The 19,809-nt window shown below is 43.6% G+C and overlaps 2 protein-coding genes across 6 annotated transcripts in view; one reads left to right on the top strand and one right to left on the bottom strand.

Moving 5' to 3' along the window:
* Positions 1-14,855, bottom strand: part of ska1 (spindle and kinetochore associated complex subunit 1) — a 61,298-nt gene extending 46,443 nt beyond the window's left edge. For 3 of the 5 annotated variants that reach the window (XM_070861991.1, XM_070861978.1, XM_070861972.1), the window contains exon 1: positions 14,723-14,855. Coding sequence is in view for 2 of the 5 variants with exons in the window: in XM_070861972.1 (XP_070718073.1) it covers positions 14,723-14,728 (6 nt within the window). In the remaining 3 variants the exon portion in view is untranslated. Of the gene's footprint in view, positions 1-14,429; positions 14,457-14,536; positions 14,613-14,722 lie in introns of those variants that run through there. The other 2 variants (XM_070861964.1, XM_070861983.1) reach the window with 2 other exon arrangements.
* A 228-nt stretch (positions 14,856-15,083) lies between these two features.
* Positions 15,084-19,809, top strand: part of cfap53 (cilia and flagella associated protein 53) — a 138,609-nt gene continuing 133,883 nt past the window's right edge. The window contains exon 1 of the mRNA XM_070867496.1: positions 15,084-15,330. Coding sequence (XP_070723597.1) covers positions 15,268-15,330 — 63 coding nt within the window. The 5' untranslated portion in view covers positions 15,084-15,267. The remainder of the gene's footprint in view (positions 15,331-19,809) is intronic.

The raw sequence follows: 19,809 nt of genomic DNA, 5'->3' as shown, positions 1-19,809 counted from the left end.
GAGGTGGGGTAGCTCTATTGATTAAGGATGGAATCACTGCAATAGTGAGAAACGATATTGGCTCAAATGATCAGGATGTTGAAACAGTTTGGGTGGAGATAAGGAATAACAAGGGGAAAAAGTCACTGGTGGGTGTAGTCTATAGGCCCCCTAACAGTAGCAACTCTGTTGGTTGGAGCATAAACCAGGAAATAGTGAGGACTTGTAAAAAGGCAACAGCAATAATCACGGGTGATTTTAACCTCCATATTGATTGGACAAATCAAATTGGCCAGGGTAGCCTCGAGGAAGAGCTCGTAGTGTGCCTAACGGGCGGATTCCTTGAGCGGTATGTAATGGAACCAACCAGGGGGCAGGCTATCTTAGATCTGGTCCTGTGTAATGAGACAGGATTAATAAACAATCTCCTAGTAAAGGATCCCCTTGGAATGAGTGATCAGAGCATGGTTGAATTTCAAATTCAGATGGAGGGTGAGAAAGGTGGATCTTAAACCAGCGAACTAAGCTTAAATAAAGGAGACTATCAAGGTATGAGGGCAGAGTTGGCTAAAGTGGACTGGGAAAATAGATTAAAGTGTCGGACGGTTGATGAACAGTGGTGTACATTTAAGGAGATATTTCACAACTCTCAAGAAAAATATATTCCAGTGAGGAGGAAAGGGTGTAAGAGAAAAGATAGCCATCCGTTGCTCACTAAAGAAATAAAGGACGGTAGCCAATTAAAAACAAGGGCATACAAAGTGACCAAAACTAGTGGGAGGACAGAAGATTGGGAAGCTTTTAAAAGCCAGCAAAGGCCGACTAAAAAAATGATTAAGAAAGGGAAGATAGACTATGAAAATAAACTAGCACAAAATATAAAAATAGATAGCAAGGGTTTCTATCGGAATATAAAAAGGAAAAGAGTGGCTAAAGTAAATGTTGGTCCCTTAAGAGGACGAGTCCGGGGAATTTGTAATAGGGAACATGGAGATGGCAGAAACTCTGAACAAATATTTTGTATCAGTCTTTACGGTAGAGCACACAAACAAGATCCCAACAGTGGATAGTCAAGAGGGAGTAGGAACGTAACACAATCACAATGACTAAGGAGGTGGTACTCAGTAAGATAATGGGACTAAAGGCAGATAAATCCCCTTGTTCTGATGGCTTGCATCCTAGGGTCTTAAGAGAAGTAGCAGCAGGGATAGTGGATGCATTGGTTGTAATTTACCAAAATTCCCTGGATTCCGGGGCAGTTCCAGCGGATTGAAAAACTGCAAATGTGACACCCCTATTTAAAAAAGGAGGCAGAAAAAAACCAGGAAACTATAGACCAGTTAGTCCAACATCTATTGTTGGGAAAATGGTGCAGTCCATTATTAAAGAAGCAGTAGCAGGACATTTGGAAAAGCATAACTTGGTCAGGCAGAGTCAGCATGGATTTATGAAAGGGAGGTCATGTTTGACAAGTTTGCTGGAATTCTTTGAAGATGTAACGAACAGGGTGGATAAAGGGGAACCAGTGGATGTGGTGTATTTGGACTACCAGAAGGCATTTGACAAGGTGTCACATAAAAGGTTACTGCACAAGATAAAAGTTCACGGAGTTGGGGGAAATATATTAGCATGGATAGAGGATTGGCTAACTAACAGAAAACAGAGTCGGGATACATGGTTCATTCTTGGGTTGGCAATCAGTAACTAGTGGGGTGCCGTAGGGATCAGAGCTGGGACCCCAACTATTTACAATCTATATTAATGACTTGGAAGAAAGGACTGATTAAAACGTAGCCAAGTTTGCTGAATATACAAAGATGGGAGGAAAAGCAATGTGTGAGGAGGACACAAAAAATCTGCAAAAGGACATAGACAGGCTAAGTGAGTGGGCAAAAATTTGGCAGATGGAGTACAACGTTGGAAAGTGTGAGGTCATGCACTTTGGCAGAAAGAAATCAAAGAGCAAGTTATTATTTAAATGGCGAAAAATTGCACAGTACTGCAGTACAGCGGGACCTGGGGGTCCTTGTGCATGAAACACAAATAGTATGCAGGTACAGCAAGTAATCAGGAAGGCAAATGGAATCTTGGCCTTTATTGCAAGGGGGAATAGAGTATAAAAGCAGAGAAGTCCCGCTACAATTGTAAAGGGTATTGGCAAGGTCACACCTGGAGTACAGCATACAGTTTTGGTCTCCGTATTTAAGGAAGGATATACTTGCTTTGGAGGCTGTTCAGAGAAGGTTCACAAGGTTGATTCTCTAGATGAGGGGGTTGACTTATGAGGATAGATTGAGTAGATTGGGCCGATACACACTGGAGTCCAGAAAAATGAGAGGTGATCTTATTGAAACTTATAAGATAATGAGGGGGCTCGACAAGGTCGATGCAGAGAGGATATTTCCACTCACAGGGGAAACTAAAGCTAAGGGACATGGTCTTAGAATAAGGGGCCGCTCATTTAAAACTGAGATGAGGAGAAATTTCTTCTCTCAGAGGGTTGGAAATCTGTGGAATTCTCTGCCCCAGAGAGCTGTGGAGGCTGGGTTATTGAATATATTTAAGACGGAGATAGACAGTTTCTTAACCGATAAGGGAGTAAAGGGTTATGGGGAACGGGCAGGGAACTGGAGCTGAGTCCATGATTAGATTAGCCATGATCTTATTAAATGGCGGAGCAGCCTTGAGGTGCTAAATGGCCTATTCCTGCTCCTATTTCTTATGTTCCCATTGTTTGTCCATTTAGGGCATTGTCTTGCAGAGGCAAGGGGAAGAATACACACCTGCAGTGATAGGTCTATCCATCCAGATCCTAATTGCCCAGGCTATCACGAGTCATTTAACATCAGGGAACACTGCAGATCTGTCTGCCAGAGAATCAACTTGGTCCCAATCTCAGCCCTCAGTATTTGAACTCTCAACCAACTTGACCACAAAGAAGCCCCAGCTACTTCTACTGCCCAACTCAAGTACAGTAGTTACTGGTTACCCGCCTGACAAGTACTGGTTTGAGCCCTTCTTGGTGGACAGCAGGTACGAGGAAGTCCTCTCGAGTGGCATGATGAGCAGTACAGCTCTAAAATGCAAACATTTCAGCAGAGGTGGACACCATATCCCAAACAGTGGCTGCATCTTGGAGATGCCAAACTTCAGCAGCACTGCCTCGCCCAACCCTGGATATATGATCTTAAATTCACTAACCTGTTCTCCATAAACAGTTTTCAGCAGGTACTATCCCAAGTACAGGGCCTTGGTGAGGCCTCACCTGGAATATTGTATTCAGTTTTGGTCTCCTAATCTGAGGAAGGACATTCTTGCTATTAAGGGAGTGCAGCGAAGGTTCACCAGACTGATTCCCAGGATGGCTGGACTGACATTTGAGGTGAGACTGGATTGACTGGGCTGTATCCACTGGAGTTCAGAAGAATGAGAGGGGATCTCATTAAAAACATATAAAATTCTGACGCGATGTTGGGGAAGTCCAGAACCAGGGGACACAGTCTAAGGATAAGGGGTAAGCCATTTAGGACTGACAGTATAAGGAGAAACTTCTTCACTCAGAGAGTTGTTAACCTGTGGAATTCCTTACCGCAGAGAGTTGTTGATGCCAGTTCATTGGATATATTCAAGAGGGAGTTAGATATGGCCCTTATGGCTAAAGGGATCAAGGGTAATGGAGAGAAAGCAGGAAAGGAGTACTGAGGAGAAAGATCAGCCATGATCTTATTGAACGGTGGTGCAGGCTCGAAGGGCCGAATGGCCTACTCCTGCACCTACTTTCTATGTTTCTATGTGTCTCAGTTTTTAATTACTTATTTAACATTCAATTATTTAACAGATATTGGTTTTCAGCACAGTGGAAGTCACGCAATGGAAAGGCTAATTCTGGTAACGTCTCAGATTTAGGATCAAAAGGGAAGGGAGGATTCCTGTCTGCATAAACCGGTTACTCAACATCTTGTTGGGCAGCCTCATAGTGAGCATTTCTCTTTGCCAGAGTCCATTACGAGGTGCAACGATGTAAATCTTCACAAATAATTATGTACACAGCATTCTACTTTGACATCAAGAACATCATGATGGCTGGAATGTCACAAGGTGTCGAGTGTCGATCCTTCCTATTCAATACAGCAGGAGTCAATTGTCGTAAAATTGGACCATATAGCAAATTTAAGCACGTAGTACAAATTCATCTCCTTATGATACAAGCAAACTTTCAACAATTATTTTGCAAGGTGCACATTGCTCTCGAGTGGTCAAAATGAATACTGCAACTAACAGGCTAAAGAACACACAAGGCTTTACACCTTACAATGAGGCCCTGTGCCACAATCTGAAATAAGATAAAACTCTCTGGCTGGAGTAATAAAGCCAGATCTGGATAAATCACCATCAGGTCCTGCCAAAACTGCTCACTATTCCAGGATCATACTGGACTGCAAAGATAACCGCCGGCTTCTTTTCTCAACTACAGTCTTCTTAAACCCCTCTCCCCTGCCTCCTGCACCATCACCTCCAACAAAAGCGACGATCTCATGGAATTCTTTGTCACCAAGATTGAGACCACCTGTTCAGTTGCCTCTGCCATTTCCCTCCCTTTCACTAGCTCGCCAGGCCAAGCTTCCTCTGAAGATTCCACCCTACTCTAAGCTTGCACAGAATCATAAAGATTTACGGCACACAAGGAGGCCACTCGGCCTATCATGTCTGTGCCAGCCAAAAATGAGCTATCCAACCTAATTCCACTTTCCAACTCTTGGTCCTTAACCCTGCAGGTTACAACGCCTCAAGTGCACATCCAAGTACTTTTTAAATGGGGTGCAGGTTTCTGCCTCTACCAGGCTTTCAGGCAGTGAGTTCCAGACCCCCATCATCCTACATAAGAAATAGGAGCAGGAGTAGACCATACGGCCCCTCGAGCCTGCTCTGCCATTTAATACGATCATAGCTGATCCGATCATGGACTTGGGTCCACTTCCCTGCCCGCTCTCCATAACCACTTATTCCCTTATCGGTTAAGAAACGGTCTATCTCGGACTTAAATTTATTCAATGATCCAGCTTCCATAGCTCTCCAAGGTAGCGAATTTCACAGATTTACAACCCTCAGGGAGAAGACATTTCTCATCTCAGTTTTAAGATTATGCCCCCTAGTTCTAGTCTCCCGCATCAGTGGAAACATCCTCTCTGAATCCACCTTGTCAAGCCCCCTCATAATCTTATATATTTCGATAAGATCACCTCTCATTCTTCTGAATTCCAATGAGTAGAGGCCCAACCTACTCAACCTTTCCTCATAAGTCAACCATCTCATCTCCAGAATCAACCTAGTGAACCTTCTCTGAACTGCCTCCAAAGCAAGTATATCCTTTCGTAAATATGGAAACCAAACCTGCACGGTATTCTGGGTGTGGCCTCACCAATACCCTTTATAATTGTAGCAAGACTTCCCTGCTTTTATACTCCATCCCCTTTGCAATAAAGGCCAAGATTCCATTGGCCTTCCTGATCACTTGCTGTACCTGCATACTAACCTTTTGTGTTTCATGGGTGAAAAAAGTTCTCAACTTTCCTCTAATCCTTCGATCAATTACTTTAAATCTATGCCCCTTGGTTATTGACCTCTCGGTCAAGGGAAATAGGTCCTTCCAATCCACTCTAAATATGCCCCTCATAATTTTATACATCTCAATTAAGTCTCCCATCAGTCTCCTCTGTTCCAAAGAAAACAAACCCAGCCTATCCAATCTTTCCTCAAAGCTAAAATTCTCTCATCCTGGCAACATCCTCGTAAATCTTTTCTGTACCCTCTCTTGTGCAATCACATCTTTCCTGCAATGCGGTGACCAGAACGTAAGAAATAGGAGGAGTAGGCAATACAGCCCCTTGAGCCTGCTCCGCCATTTAATATGATCATGGCTGATCCGATTATGGACGCAGGTCCACTTCCCTGCTCGCTCCCCATAACCCCTTATCGTTTAAGAAACTGTCTATTTCGGTTTTAAATTTATTCAATGTCCCAGCTTCAACTGCTGTCTGAGGCAGCGAATTCCACAGATTTACAACCCTCAAAAAAGAAATTTCTGCTCATCTCAGTTTTAAATGGGCGACCCCTTATTCTAAGATTATGCCCTCTAGTTCTAGTCTCCCCTATCAGTGGAAACACCCTCTCTGCATCCACCTTGTCAAGCCCCCTCATAATCTTATACATTTCAATAAGATCACCTCTCATTCTTCTGAATTCCAATGAGTAGAGTCCCAAACTACTCAATCTTTCATTAGTCAACCCCCTCGTCTCCAGAATCAACCAAGTGAACCTTCTCTGAACTAACTGCCTCCAATGCAAGTATATCCTTTCGTAAATATGGAACCCAAAACTGCATGCAGTATTCCAGTTGTGGCCTCACCAATACCCTGTATAACTGTAGCAAGACTTCCCTGCTTTATACACCATCCCCTTTGCAATAAAGGCCAAGATTCCATTGGCCTTCCTGATCACTTGCTGTACCTGCATACTATCCTTTTGTGTTTCATGCACAAGTACCCCCAGGTCCCGCTGTAACTACAGCACTTTGCAATCTTTCTCTATTTAAATAATAACTTGCTCTTTGATTTTTTTCTGCCCAAGTGCATGACCTCACACTTTCCAACATTATACTCCATCTGCCAAATTTTTGCCCACTCACTTAGCCTGTCTATGTCCTTTTGCAGATTTTGTGTGTCCTCACACATTGCTTTTCCTCCCATCTTTGTATTGTCAGCAAACTTGGCTACGTTACACTCAGTCCCTTCTTCCAAGTCGTTAATATAGATTGTAAATAGTTGGGGTTCCAGCACTGATCCCGGCGGCACCCCACTAGTTACTGATTGCCAACCCGAGAATGAACCATTTATCCCGACTCTCTATTTTCTTAGTTAGCCAATCCTCTATCCATGCTAATATATTACCCCCAACATTTTAATGTGGCACCTTGTCAAATGCCTTCTGGAAGTCCAAATACACCACATCCACTGGTTTCCCTTTATCTATCCTGTTCGTTACATTCTCAAAGAGTTGCAGCAAATTTGTCAAACATGATTTCCCTTTCATAAATCCATGCTGATTCTGAATTTTGCTTTTCCAAATGTCCTGCTACTGCTTCTTTAATAATGGACTCCAACATTTTGCCAACCACAGATGTTAGGCTAACTGGTCTACATGCTGCCCCTCAGTGACATCATCCAAAAACACAGCGGTAGATTCCACATGTATGCTGACAACACTCAGCTCTACCCCACAATGTTTCTCGAACTCCCAACTGTCTCGAAATTGCCAGATTGTTTGTCCCAACATTTCGTACTGCATGAGCAGACATTTCCTGCACCTAAATATTGGAACGCCATGGTCTTGGGTCTCCACCACAAACGCCGCTCGCTAGCCCTCTCCTTGTTTTCTCTCCCTGGCAACTGTCCGAGGTTGAACCAGACTGTTCGCAACCTTGGTGTCACATTTGATCCTGAAATGAGCTTCCAACCACATAACCACGCCATCACTAAGACCACCTTCTTCCACCTTCGTAACATTGCCCATCTCTGCCCCTACCTCAGCTCATCTGCTGATGAAACCCTCATCCATGCCTTTGTTACCTCTATATACTTGACTATTCCAACACACTGCTGGCCGGCCTTCCATCCTCCAAAACTTAAGCTCATCCAAAACTCTGCTGTCCGTATCCTAACTCGCACCAAGTCCCGTTCACCCACCACCTTGTGCCCGCTGATCTACATTGCCTCCCGGTTGAGCAATTCTCATCCTTGTTTTCAAATCCCTACATGGCCTCGCGCCTCCCTATCTCTGTAACCTCCTCCAGCCCTGCAACCCTCCGAGATATCTGCTCTCCTCCAATTCTGGCCTCTGGCGCATCCCCTATTTTAAATCGCTCCACCATTGGCGGCTGTGCCTTCAGCTGCCTAGGCTCTAAGCTCTGGAATTCCTTCGCTAAACCTCTCTCCACCTCTCTCTTCTTCTTTAAGGCGCTTCTTAAAATCTACCTTTTTTGACCAAACTTTTGGTCATCTGCCCCAATATCAAATTTTATTTGACAATGCTTCTGTGAATCGCATTGGAACTTTTTGCTTTGTTAAAAGGCGCTATATAAATGCAAGTTGTTGTTGTCGTCTGAATACACTAATGTATATGCATTACTTCTAAAACAAAATCTTTATATTCTCAGCATATAACGATTCCTACACAGCAGATGCATGTTCATATCCACATGACTCAATATCGATGTCAATGTGATGCTGTATCCTTCAATCAGATCACAGGATTTGTAATCACAACACTGAGCATTACAATCAGCAACAGGAAGAGGCAAGGGTCCAATCTCTATTCATGGATATGCAATTCCATGGGAGATGGTTAGAATATTTCTGCAAAGACAATTAAAGGTGGCTCATGGTGCAAGAGCTGAAAAATAATGGATGGAAGCACAAAACACAAAAAGGAGAAATATGTTCAGAAGTATGGAAGTTGAGGAGAAGCTCATGAAAACTGCATTTGCGCCACAGGAAGATCATCTTCAGCAGGAAATAGATTCTGGAGCCAATTCAGAACTCAGTTGGACAGTTTACAGCAGCAAATTGAGGTTGAGTTTCTGATACAAATACATTCTGTCCACCCCTATAAATAAACAGGACAGGACAGCTTCAGTTTTATCCAAGATCGATAGGGAATGTTAACTCATCTACGTCTTGCTATCAGACTGACAGTCAAAAAGAAGAGTAACACCCTTAGAGGCAAAGGTGTTGGTGGAAAGATATATTTGGGTGTTGACAGCATATCTGTAGTCGATTCCATAAGAGATTAATATTCCCAAGCAGAGGCATATCGATGAAAGTGTACCAAAGATGGAGTCCTAATTCAGAACAGATGTGATCGCGGGGCACGAGAGGACCAACATTTTGCGTAGACATAGCGACCTCATTGGAATTGGAAGCATGAAAGTGGTTTCATAGATGTGAATGACCAGAAGAGTCAGTCATTTTGAAAAGGATAGCCACATAGCAGGAAGTGAACAAAAATGTCAGCAAGCTTAAGGCCAAGAAAAGGAAACTGGGCTGTCACAACCATGGACATTCGGATTGTGGGGGGTGGGGTGGGAAAGAGATGGGGGATCAAAGCAGTAGGTGCTGAACTTCAATGGAGGAGAATAAAGGCTACTTGCAGTTCTTGACGCCACATTATAGTGATGTGGAATAAGTACAACATGGATTAAGTAGGATGCCTGGATTGAGAGCATAGTTATAAAAGTAACAAAAAAAAACACAGTAAAACCTTTACTTTTCTCCCAGCCTGGTCATTCCCCATATTTGCTCCCTCAAGTCCAAGGGGTACAGACTTAAGAACATAAGAAATAGGAGCAGGCCATGCTGCTCTTCAAGCCTGCTCCACCTTTCAATAAGATCATGGCTGACTATTTACCTCAATTTCACCTTTCCGCACTATCCCCATATCCCTGGATTCCCTTAGTATTCAAAAATCTATTGATCTCGGTCTTGAATATACTCAATGACTGAGCATCCCCAACCCTCTGTGGTCGAGAGTTCCAAAGATTCACAACTCTCTGAGAGAAGACATTTCTCCTCATCTCAGTCCTAAATGACCGTTTCCTTATTCTGAGATTGTAACCCCTGGTTCTCGACTCCTCAGCCAGAGAAAACATCCTCCTAACAGCTACCCTGTCAAACCCTGTAAGAACTTTATATGTTTGAATGAGATCACCTCTCATTCTTCTAAATTCTAGGGAATATAGGCCTAGTCTCCTCAATTTCTCCTGATAGGACAATATCGCCATCCCAGGAACCAGTCTAGAAAGCCTTTGTTGCGGTCCCTCTAAGGCAAGTACAGTTGGGACCGGACCTGTGCCAGACCAGAGAATTTTCGGAACCACGTGAGGTCAACTGGTGATAACGACTCAGACGCGTTCTGCACATGCGCTGCACAGAAGCCTACTGCGCAACGTTTAATCGTCCAGAATCACACCGTTTTTTAAAAATCCTCAGGCCCAGTTTCAGTCAGTCAGCCGCCTGCCCTTCCCTAACAGGCTTACCTCAAATGAACACCAACACCTCAAAAAAAACACATACATACACACAAAAAAAACCCAGAGATCGGAGATAAAGTGGAGGATAAAGTCAAGGAGATGCCGACCCTTACCCACGATCCTACTCCCGGCGCCAGTCCGTGTGTAAGCCGTGAGCAGAGACTGACTGCCCCAAGACACACACAAACAACCCCCCCACTCCCCCAAGACCTGGGTGGGTGGGGAGAGGGGGTAATGACAGCTCAGCCTGGCGCTGCAGCTTTCAGAGCATGCATGCATGCCCGCCGTCAATCAGGCAAGGAGGCGGCGGCCTCAGCAGCGAGGAGCAGGTGTCAAACTGCAGCACCAGCCAGTGTGTAAAACCTCCAGCTGGCCAGGGCAAGACTGTCAAGATTTGTCAATCAAAATGCATCACACATACGTTTAACACATGGAACCACAATTTTTTTCCCCCAGTGGACGCCACCCACGGCGGGACTGATGCCGGACCAGGGATGTTTCCGGACTAAACAGTCCTGGACTGGAGAGGTGCAACCTGTATATCCTTCCTCGGGCAAGGAGACCAATACTGTATGTACACAGTACGCCAGGTGTCATCTCACCAAGGCAGAATATAATTGCAGTACCATTTCTTTACTCTTGCACTCCAATCCTTTTGTAATAAAGGTTGACATATCATTTGCTTTCCCAATTGCTTGCTGTACCTGCATGTTAACTTTCAATGATTCGTGTACAAGGAAATCCAGGTCTCTGAATACCAACAGTTCCCAATCTCTCACAATATTCTGCTTTTCTATTTTTCGTACCGAAGTGGGTAACTTCACATTTCTACACGTTAGATTCCATCTGTGATGTTCTTGCCCACTCACTTAATCTGTCTATATCCCCTTGCAGTCTCTTTGCATCCTCCTCAGTTTACTTTCAGTTTACAGCTTGCCAGCCCAAAAATGACCCGTTTATTCCTACTCTCCTTATTCTGTCCGTTAACCAATCCTCAATTCATGCTAATGTGTCACCCCCAATCCCATGAGCCCTAATTTTGTATAATAACCTCTGGTGTGACATCTTAGAGTGCTTTTTTAAAAACAGAGTGACAACTGCCAACGAACCAGAAGCTGCAGTCAATGACTGGAAGCCATGTTGTTTTAAGCATTAAGCATCATTTCGAAATATCGCATAAATATCTGGAATCTGAGGAGCTCTGGATTGGTTCATTAATAATATATAATAATATCACAAGTTGGTTTAAGTATGAATGTATGTAATTTCACGCAGGAGGGGTTCAGAGATTTATTTGTTTGGAGCATGAGTTCCATGTGAAGGAAAAGGAGAAGAAAAGTAATAAAAATGGACCTTTGCTGAGTTTTGCTGCGCAGATTTTCTTTTCCTGATGCGGCTCTGTTCGGCAGTCGACCAGATCAGTGCAAACAAAAGGCCTGGAGGTTCTTGTTTGGGGCTTGAGGCTGACACCGGGTGTTTATAAAGCCTACCTGCCACCTCCACCCCGCTCCAGGATCTTCCCTCCGCCTTCCGTCTCCATCATCTGACTGGCGGTACTGTGCACCCCCAGGACCTGCCCTCCCTCCCCCCCACCCCACCGAGGCTTCTCCACACACCAGGCTCCTGCAGTATTTATAGGGCCAGTATAAATCAGGAAATTAGAGGTGCATGTAATAAGGTAATACAGCAATCATGGGGGACTTTAATCTACATATAGACTTGGCAAACCAATTTTGTAGTAATATTGTAGAAGACGAATTCATGGAATGTATACAAGATGGTTTTCTAGATCAGTATGCTGAGGAACCAACTAGTGAATGAGCTATTTTAGATCTAGTATTGTGCAATGAGAAAGGGTAAATTAATAACCTTGTTGTGAAGGGGCCTTTAGGGAAGAGTGACCATAATATGATAGAATTTTATCTTGAGTTTGAAGGTGATTTAGTTAAATCTGAAACTAGGGTCTTAAATCTAAACAAAACAAACTATGTAGGTATGAGAGGCGAGTTGGCGAAGTTAGATTGGGAAACTACATTAAAAAGGTAAGTGCACATCCACAAGCAATGGCTAGCATTTAAATAATTAATACATAATTTACAACAAACATACATTGCTTAAAGGCACAAAAGCTCCATAGGGTCCAACCGTGGCTAACAAGAGAAGTTAAAGATAGTATTAGATCAAAGGAAGAGACATAATGTTGCCAAAAAAGCAGCAAGCCTGAGGATTGGGACGATTTTAGAAATCAGCAAAGGAGGACCAAGAAATTGATAAAGAATGGGAAAATAGAATACGAGAGTAAACTAGCGAAAGACATAAAAACAGACTGTAAAAGCTTCTATAGTGGAGAACCAAGGGTCGACCGAGAATGAGGACTTTGGTAGGAAAAATAGAATATTTTTTAAATGGTGAGAGATTGGGAAATGTTGGTGTTCAGAGGGACCTGGGTGTCCTTGTACACGAATCACTGAAAGTTAACATGCAGGTACAGCACACAACTAAGAAAGCAAATGGTATGTTGCCCTTTATTACAAGAGGATTTGAGTATAAGAATAAAGATATCTTACTGTAATTATATAGGGCCCTGGTGGAACCGCACCCAGAGTATTGTGTACAGTTTTGGTCTCCTTATCCTAGAAAGGATATATATGCCATAGAGGGAGTGCAACGAAGGTTCACCAGACTGATTCTGGGATTGGTGGATTGTCCTAGATTGGGTAGACTAGGCCTATATTCTCTAGAGTTTAGAAGAATGAGAGGTGATCTCATTGAAACATACAAAATTCTTACAGGGCTGGACAGGGTAGATTGAGGGAGGATGTTTCCTCTGGTTGAGGTATCTAGAACCACGGGTCACAGTCTCAGAATAAGGGGTCGGCCATTTAGGACTGAGATGAGGAGAAACTTCTTCACACATAGGGTGGTGAATCTCTGGAATTCTCCCACTCCAGAGGGATGTGGAGGCTCAGTTGTTGCATATATTCAAAACAGAGATCGATAAATTTTTGGATATCAAGAGTTATGGGGATAGTGCAGGAAAGTCGAGTTGATATAGATCAGCTATGATCTTATTGAATAGCAGAGCAGTCTCGAGGGGCCAAATGGCCTACTCCTGCTCCTCATTCTTATGTTCTATCTCTGGGAGTGTTCTGCGTAAAAACAACCACCATTTTCACACTGCGTATGCGCAACTACTTCAACTTCGTTGACAGCAATTGCTGCCTTTTAAAAATCGAAATACACTACATCCACTGGTTCCCCATTATCTACAAAGCTAGTTACAACCTCAATATCAAACATGATTTCTCTTCCATAAATCCATGTTACCCAATCATATTATGATTTTCTAAGTGCCCTGATACCATGTCCGTAATAATAGATTCTAGCATTTGCCCTACTACTACAAAGATGTGATTGCACTGGAGAGGGTACAGAGGAGATTTACGAGGATGTTGCCTGGACTGGAGAATCTTAGCTATGTGGAAAGATTGGGTAGACTGGGTTTGTTTTCTTTGGAACAGAGGATGCTGAGGGGAGACATTATTGAGGTGTATAAAATTATGAGGGGCCTTACCAGAGGGGTCAACAACCAGGGGGCATAGATTTAAAGTAATTGGTAGAAGGTTTAAGAGGGGATTTGAGAGGAATGTTTTTCACCCAGAGTGTGATGGGGGTCTGGAACTCACTGCCTGAAAAGGGTGGTAGAGGCAGAAACCCTCACCCCATTTAGAAGATACTTGGATATGCACTTGAAGTGCCATAACCTACAAGGCTTGAAGTGCCATAACCTACAAGACTATGGACCAAGAGCTGGATAGCCCTCGGTCGGCTGGCAAAGACACAGTGGCCTCCTTCCATGCTGTAAATTTCTATGATTCTATATTATGACACACACAATTGGAGTTCAGGACTACAACATCGGGTCCTTCATTGAAATATCTGTAAACTCATGTGGAAGCAAGTCATCCTGGTTCAAGGGACCGTCTATGACTGCTGTCAGACCAACTGGCCTATAATTCACTTTTTTCTCTCTCCCTCCTTTCTTGAATCTTGGATCTCCCTGTTGAATAGCACTTTGGGAGTACCTTCACTATATGGCTGCAGCGGTTCAAAAAGACGGCTCCATCACCTTCTCAAGGGCAATTAGGGATGCTGGTCTCGAAAGCGACGCCCACATCCCATGAATGAAGAAAAAAAATTCAGGCTATTTTCTCGTACTTTGGTTGCCAAAGCTCCGGTGAAATTTCTGGATAATGGTTTTTAAAAAGTGTGCACTAATAAAATATCCGTTTTGATCTCTTGTGGATCAGTATACTTATTTTCACTTGAGTTTTTACATTGTCACACATTGTGGTCCTGTACATACCAGACTGCACGGGGATGCAAACATTGTCCACAAATGAAATGGCATTAAATAAGAATGCGTTTTTTAAAAAGAGACAAATAACCTATTTTTGAATGCTAGTTGATCACCTCGAACTGTTGCTACTACTACCCGTGCGAGAGGCAGAACTGAACTCATCTGCCCACTTTAATCCTGTACAGCTAAATAAGGCTCCACCAGACACAACCCGGCCGAAAGGCCCAATGTTCCTCTCGGCCTCCGGGACAACACAATCAATCTAAACCATTCATTTAAAAAAGTAGCGTCAATATTACCTGCATGTAAAATATTTAATATTGTAACTGATTCTTGCCTTGGAACAAAAGCAATAGTTGACCATTAAAAACACTTTTTATAAAAAGATTCGTTAACGGCTGGTTTGAAATTCACATTTCCCGCCGATCCGGAATTCTCGCGGCGGTATGTTAATCAGTTCCCGCGTTACTATGGAAACCGATATAACAGACTTTTAAAAAAATTCTGTAGTTTATACTTTGAATTAATTACAATGTCAAATATCAGAAGAATTAATTACCGCGTTATTATATATGGATATATTTTTTAAAGCACATTAATTTAAATGCAATGTAATGTACTTCCGTTGCAATGGTGAGGCTGCGTCGTTTCCCTGGAAACGCGCTTGGCTCCAGTTGCAGTGGGCGGTTGTTTGCTGGTTGCTCTGGTGACCAGACTTGCTGCGCCGACAAAAGGGAGTTCGCGCTGGGGCTGGGGCAGGTAGTCTCTGTGAAGCCCCCTTTTTCTCTGTCTTGTATAACAGAGAGGGCGACCCCTCATTTTCCCCGAGTGAGAGAAACGGACGATGGCGACTTCGTGTCGAAATTGCAGGGAGGTAAAGGGCCCGACTCCCTGCTCTGTGGGCGTGGTAAGTGACAGGTTCGGGGCACCAAGAAATTGAGACGGATCGATTATTTCCATGAGTTACATAGAGACTATTTAAATATTGACAGGATTAGATGAAGGAGGGTGGGAGGAGGCTCGTTTTGGAGCACGAACACCGACGTGGACCAGTTGGGCCGAATGGCCTGTTTCTCTGGTGTACAATGTAAGCGCACTTGTCCGGTACAGGAACCTGCTACCTGTAGTCTGCAATGGATCCCACGACTTCTGCCACTTGTGATTTAAGCTCAGTGTTGTCACGAACACAACGCCAATAATTTCCCAAGCAGTAAAGCATTCTAGGTTCCAGTTGAATGCGGGCCCTTTACTGGAGAAGTTAAGGCATTCTTCACTGCGGATTCCCAGTCACCTTTATACTTACGTGGCAAAGTGTCTGAATTTGTTTGGCAACACTCTCGTCTTTGAGTTAGAAGGTCTTGGGTTGAAGTCCCACTCCAGAAACCTGAGCACATAATCTAGGCTGACACTTCCCTGTAGCTTTGTGGAAAAGTGCATTGTTAAAGAAAGAACTTGCATTTTATATAGTGACTTTCACAACCTCAGGACGTCCCAAAAGTGCTTTACAACCAAAGCAGTACTTCTGCAGTGTAGTCACTGTTGTAATGTAGGAAATGTGGCAGACAATTTTCACACGGCAATCTCCTACAAACAGCAATGTGATAATGACCAGATTATCTGTTTTTGTGATGTTAAATGAGAGATAAATATTGGCCAGGGTTTAACATAAGAAATAGGAACAGGAGTAGGCCTGCTCTGCCATTCAATAAGATCATGACTGATCTGATCATGGACTCAGCTCCACCTCCCTGCCCGCTCCCCAGAACCCCTTATCATTTAAGAAACTGTCGATTTCTGTCTTAAATTTATTCAATGTCCCAGCTTCCACAGCTCTCTGAGGCAGCAAATTCCACAGATTTACAACCCTCTGAGAGAAGAAATTTCTCCCCGTCTCTGTTTTAAATGGGCGGGCCCTTATTCTAAAGTCATGCCTTCTAATTCTAGCCTCCCCCATCAGTGGAAACATTCTCTCTACATCCACCTCGTCAAGCCCCCTCATAATCTTATACGTTTCAATAAGCTTGCCTCTCATTCTTCTGAATTCCAATGAGTAGAGGCCCAACCTACTCGACCTTTTCTCATTCGTCAACCTAGTGAACCTTCTCTGAACTGCCTCCAAAGCAAGTATATCCTTTCTTAAATATGGAAACCAAAACTGCATGCAGTATTCCAGGTGTGGCCTCACCAAAACCTTGTATAGCTGTAACAAGACTTCCCTGCTTTTATACTCCATCCCTTTTGCAATAAAGGGCAAGATAACATTGGCCTTCTTGATCACTTGCTGTACCTGCATACTAGCCTTTTGTGTTTCATGCACAAGTACCCCCAGGTCCCACTGTACTGCGGCACTTTGCAATCTTTCTCTATTTAAATAATAACTTGCTCTTTGATTTTTTCTGCGAAAGTGCATGACCTCACAATTTCTAACATTATACGCCATCTGCCAAATTTTTGGCCACTCACTTAGAGTCTCTATGTCCTTTTGCAGATTTTTTGTGCCCTCCTCACACATTGCTTTTCCTCCCATCTTTGTATCGTCAGCAAACTTGGCTACGTTGCACTCAGTCCCTTCTTCCAAGTCGTTAATATAGATTATAAATAATTGGGGTCCCAGCACTGATCCCTGCGGCACCCCACTAGTTACTGGTTGCCAACCAGAGAATGAACCATTTATCCTGACTCTCTGTTTTCAGTTAATTAGCCAATCCTCTATCCATGCTAATATATTGCCCCCAACCCCGTGAATTTTTATCTTGTGCAGTAACCTTTTATGTGGCACCTTGTCAAATGCCTTCTGGTAGTCCAAATACACCACATCCACTGGTTCCCCTTTATCCACCCTGTTTGTTATATCCTCAAAAAAACTCCAGCAAGTTTGTCAAACATGACTTCCCATTCATAAATCCATGCTGACTGTGCCTGACCAAATTTTGCTTTCCCAAATGTCCTGCTACTGCTTCTTTAATAATGGACTCCAACATTTTCCCAACCACAAATGTTAGGCTAACTTTGTGGATAACTCCCCTGCACGTCTTTGAAGTATTGCTATGGGATCTTCTACATCCACCGGCGAGAGCAGACGGGGCCTCGATTTTAACATTTCATATGAAAGACGGCACCTCCAACAGTACTGCACTTGTGTGTCAACCTAGATATTTGTGTTGGAAATGCTGTATTGACACAAATATCTAGACAGTATTTGGAAGAAAAACAGGGTGTTCTGGAAATCTAGCCAACACCATCATCATAGGCAGTCCCTCGAAACGAGGATGACTTGCTTCCATGCCAAAAAAAGATGAGTTCACAGGTGTTTCAATGAAGGACCCAATATTCCGGATCCCGAACTACATGTTGAAGCGTGGATTTTTTTAACGTGTGGTGGCTGTTGCACACCAGCCAGCACACAGGCTTGACAGAGCTAGGTCTTGGTCCAGTGGCAAGGATTACTCAAGACAACTGGAGACCTGCTCTGCTGCACGGACCTAGTGCGCACACATATCGCAGTGTGGGCTGCCCCGTGCTGCCCCTGGGCCTCTGGCCCCGAACTCATGCCTCTCCTGGGCCCCGATCACATCCCTCCACAATCTTTCGCTGCTCCTTCACCCCGAGCTCGCCACTCCTGCTGTATCTGCCCACACTTCAATCACTGACCTGGACCTTCATGATGTCACTCTTCGCTGCCGTTGCCCCCTGCACCAGCTCGCGCTGCTCCCTGAAGTGACATGCCACTGCGCTGCACCCGGGCTGCCGCACCTCCGTTCCTTTTATGGCCCCGACCTGCAGCTGGTGGTTTCATGCAGGTCGGGGCCTCCACGCTGGGCAGCATCTAGCCAACATCCCTCCCTCAATCAACATAATTAAAAACAGATTTAATTGGTCATTTGTTCATTTGTGGGATCTTGTGCCAAATTAGCTTCTGTGTTTGTGGATAGCATAACTACACTTCATAAACAATTCATTGATTGTAAAGTATTTTGGGACGTCTTGAATGCACTATATAAATGCGGGTTCTTTTTTAATATTAAAAAATGATCTGAAAATTGTAAATTAATTTTTCTGTTACATTGCTGGCAGGAGTGGGATCTCATGAAGTTTAAGAATTATTTCCCTTCCTTGAAACTTTCTGCAGATGTGTTGATCAAAGAATGGAACTCTGGGCCAGCAGTGTGACCCCATTAATTTAGGGAGAATCATGTTCCATAAAAGCCTATACCTATAACCCTAAACTCTACACTTCTCAGTGTCCTACCTTTTTATTGTGTATTCCTTGCCTTGTTAGTCCTTCCCAAATGCATTACCTCACACTTCTCTCCCCAAATGCATTACCTCACACATCTACCTCACTGAGTCAGAGAATCCAACTTTTCGGCATTTTGAGAAAGTTATTTTTAATTTGAACGAATGTATGAAACTAGAGTTAAATAATAAAAACTGGGAGATTGAATATTTTGAAGAAACCTCTCCCATGCAGCAGAAAATAAACATGGAAGAGACTGAACATCCTGGGAGAAAAGTTTGCATCGTTGTGTCTGTCGAGAGAGAGACGTGCATATGTTTGGGCCTATACCTGTTTTAACAACAACAATAACAACTTGTATTTATAATAGTAAAATGACCTAAGGTGCTTTACAGGAGTGTTATAAGACAAAAATTTAACACCAAGCCACATAAGAAGAAATTAGGGCAGATGACCAAAAGCTTGGTCAATGGAGGAAGGTTTTAAGGAGCGTCTTAAAGGAGGAAAGAGAAGTAGAGAAGCGAAGAGGTTAAGGCGGGGTATTCCAGAGCTTAGGGCCCACGGTTGAGAAGTGGTAGTGAGATAGAGCTGGTTGTCATCAGCATATATGTGGAAACTGACGCTGTGTTTTCAGATGATGTTGCCAAAGGGCAGCATGTAGATGAGAAGGTAGAGAATTAAAGAATGGAGTTTATTACTGTGGTAATGAGAATCGTTTGCAGTGCAGAAAGATGATGGTGAAGTTGACGCGAAGTTGGACGTCACCATAGATCAGAAGCAACGGAGTATATGTAAAACCACACAAGCCAGTGACCAACACAGTAGAACAATCAGTAGAATGAATCGTCCAGCTCAGCAAGATAATTTTTGATACAGAAAATGAGTCTTGCAGTGTAGTCTAGAGGAGAAATGTAGTGGTGTAATCCAGTGTAGTCCACTGCAGATACATAGTCTTGATCAGAGAAGTCCAGGAATTCGGAAAACAAATTTGAGAAGCAGAGAGCAGTGGTGGGGGATGGACGATACATGAGAACATAAGAATTAGGAACAGGAGTAGGCCATCTAGCCCCTCGAACCTGCTCCGCCATTCAACAAGATCATGGCTGATCTGGCCGTGGACTCGGCTCCACTTGCCCGCTCGCTCCCCGT

The sequence above is a fragment of the Pristiophorus japonicus genome, chromosome 2 (assembly GCF_044704955.1).
Source record: "Pristiophorus japonicus isolate sPriJap1 chromosome 2, sPriJap1.hap1, whole genome shotgun sequence".
Taxonomy (NCBI): Eukaryota; Metazoa; Chordata; class Chondrichthyes; family Pristiophoridae; genus Pristiophorus; species Pristiophorus japonicus.
This window is presented reverse-complemented; position numbering and strand designations above follow the sequence as displayed.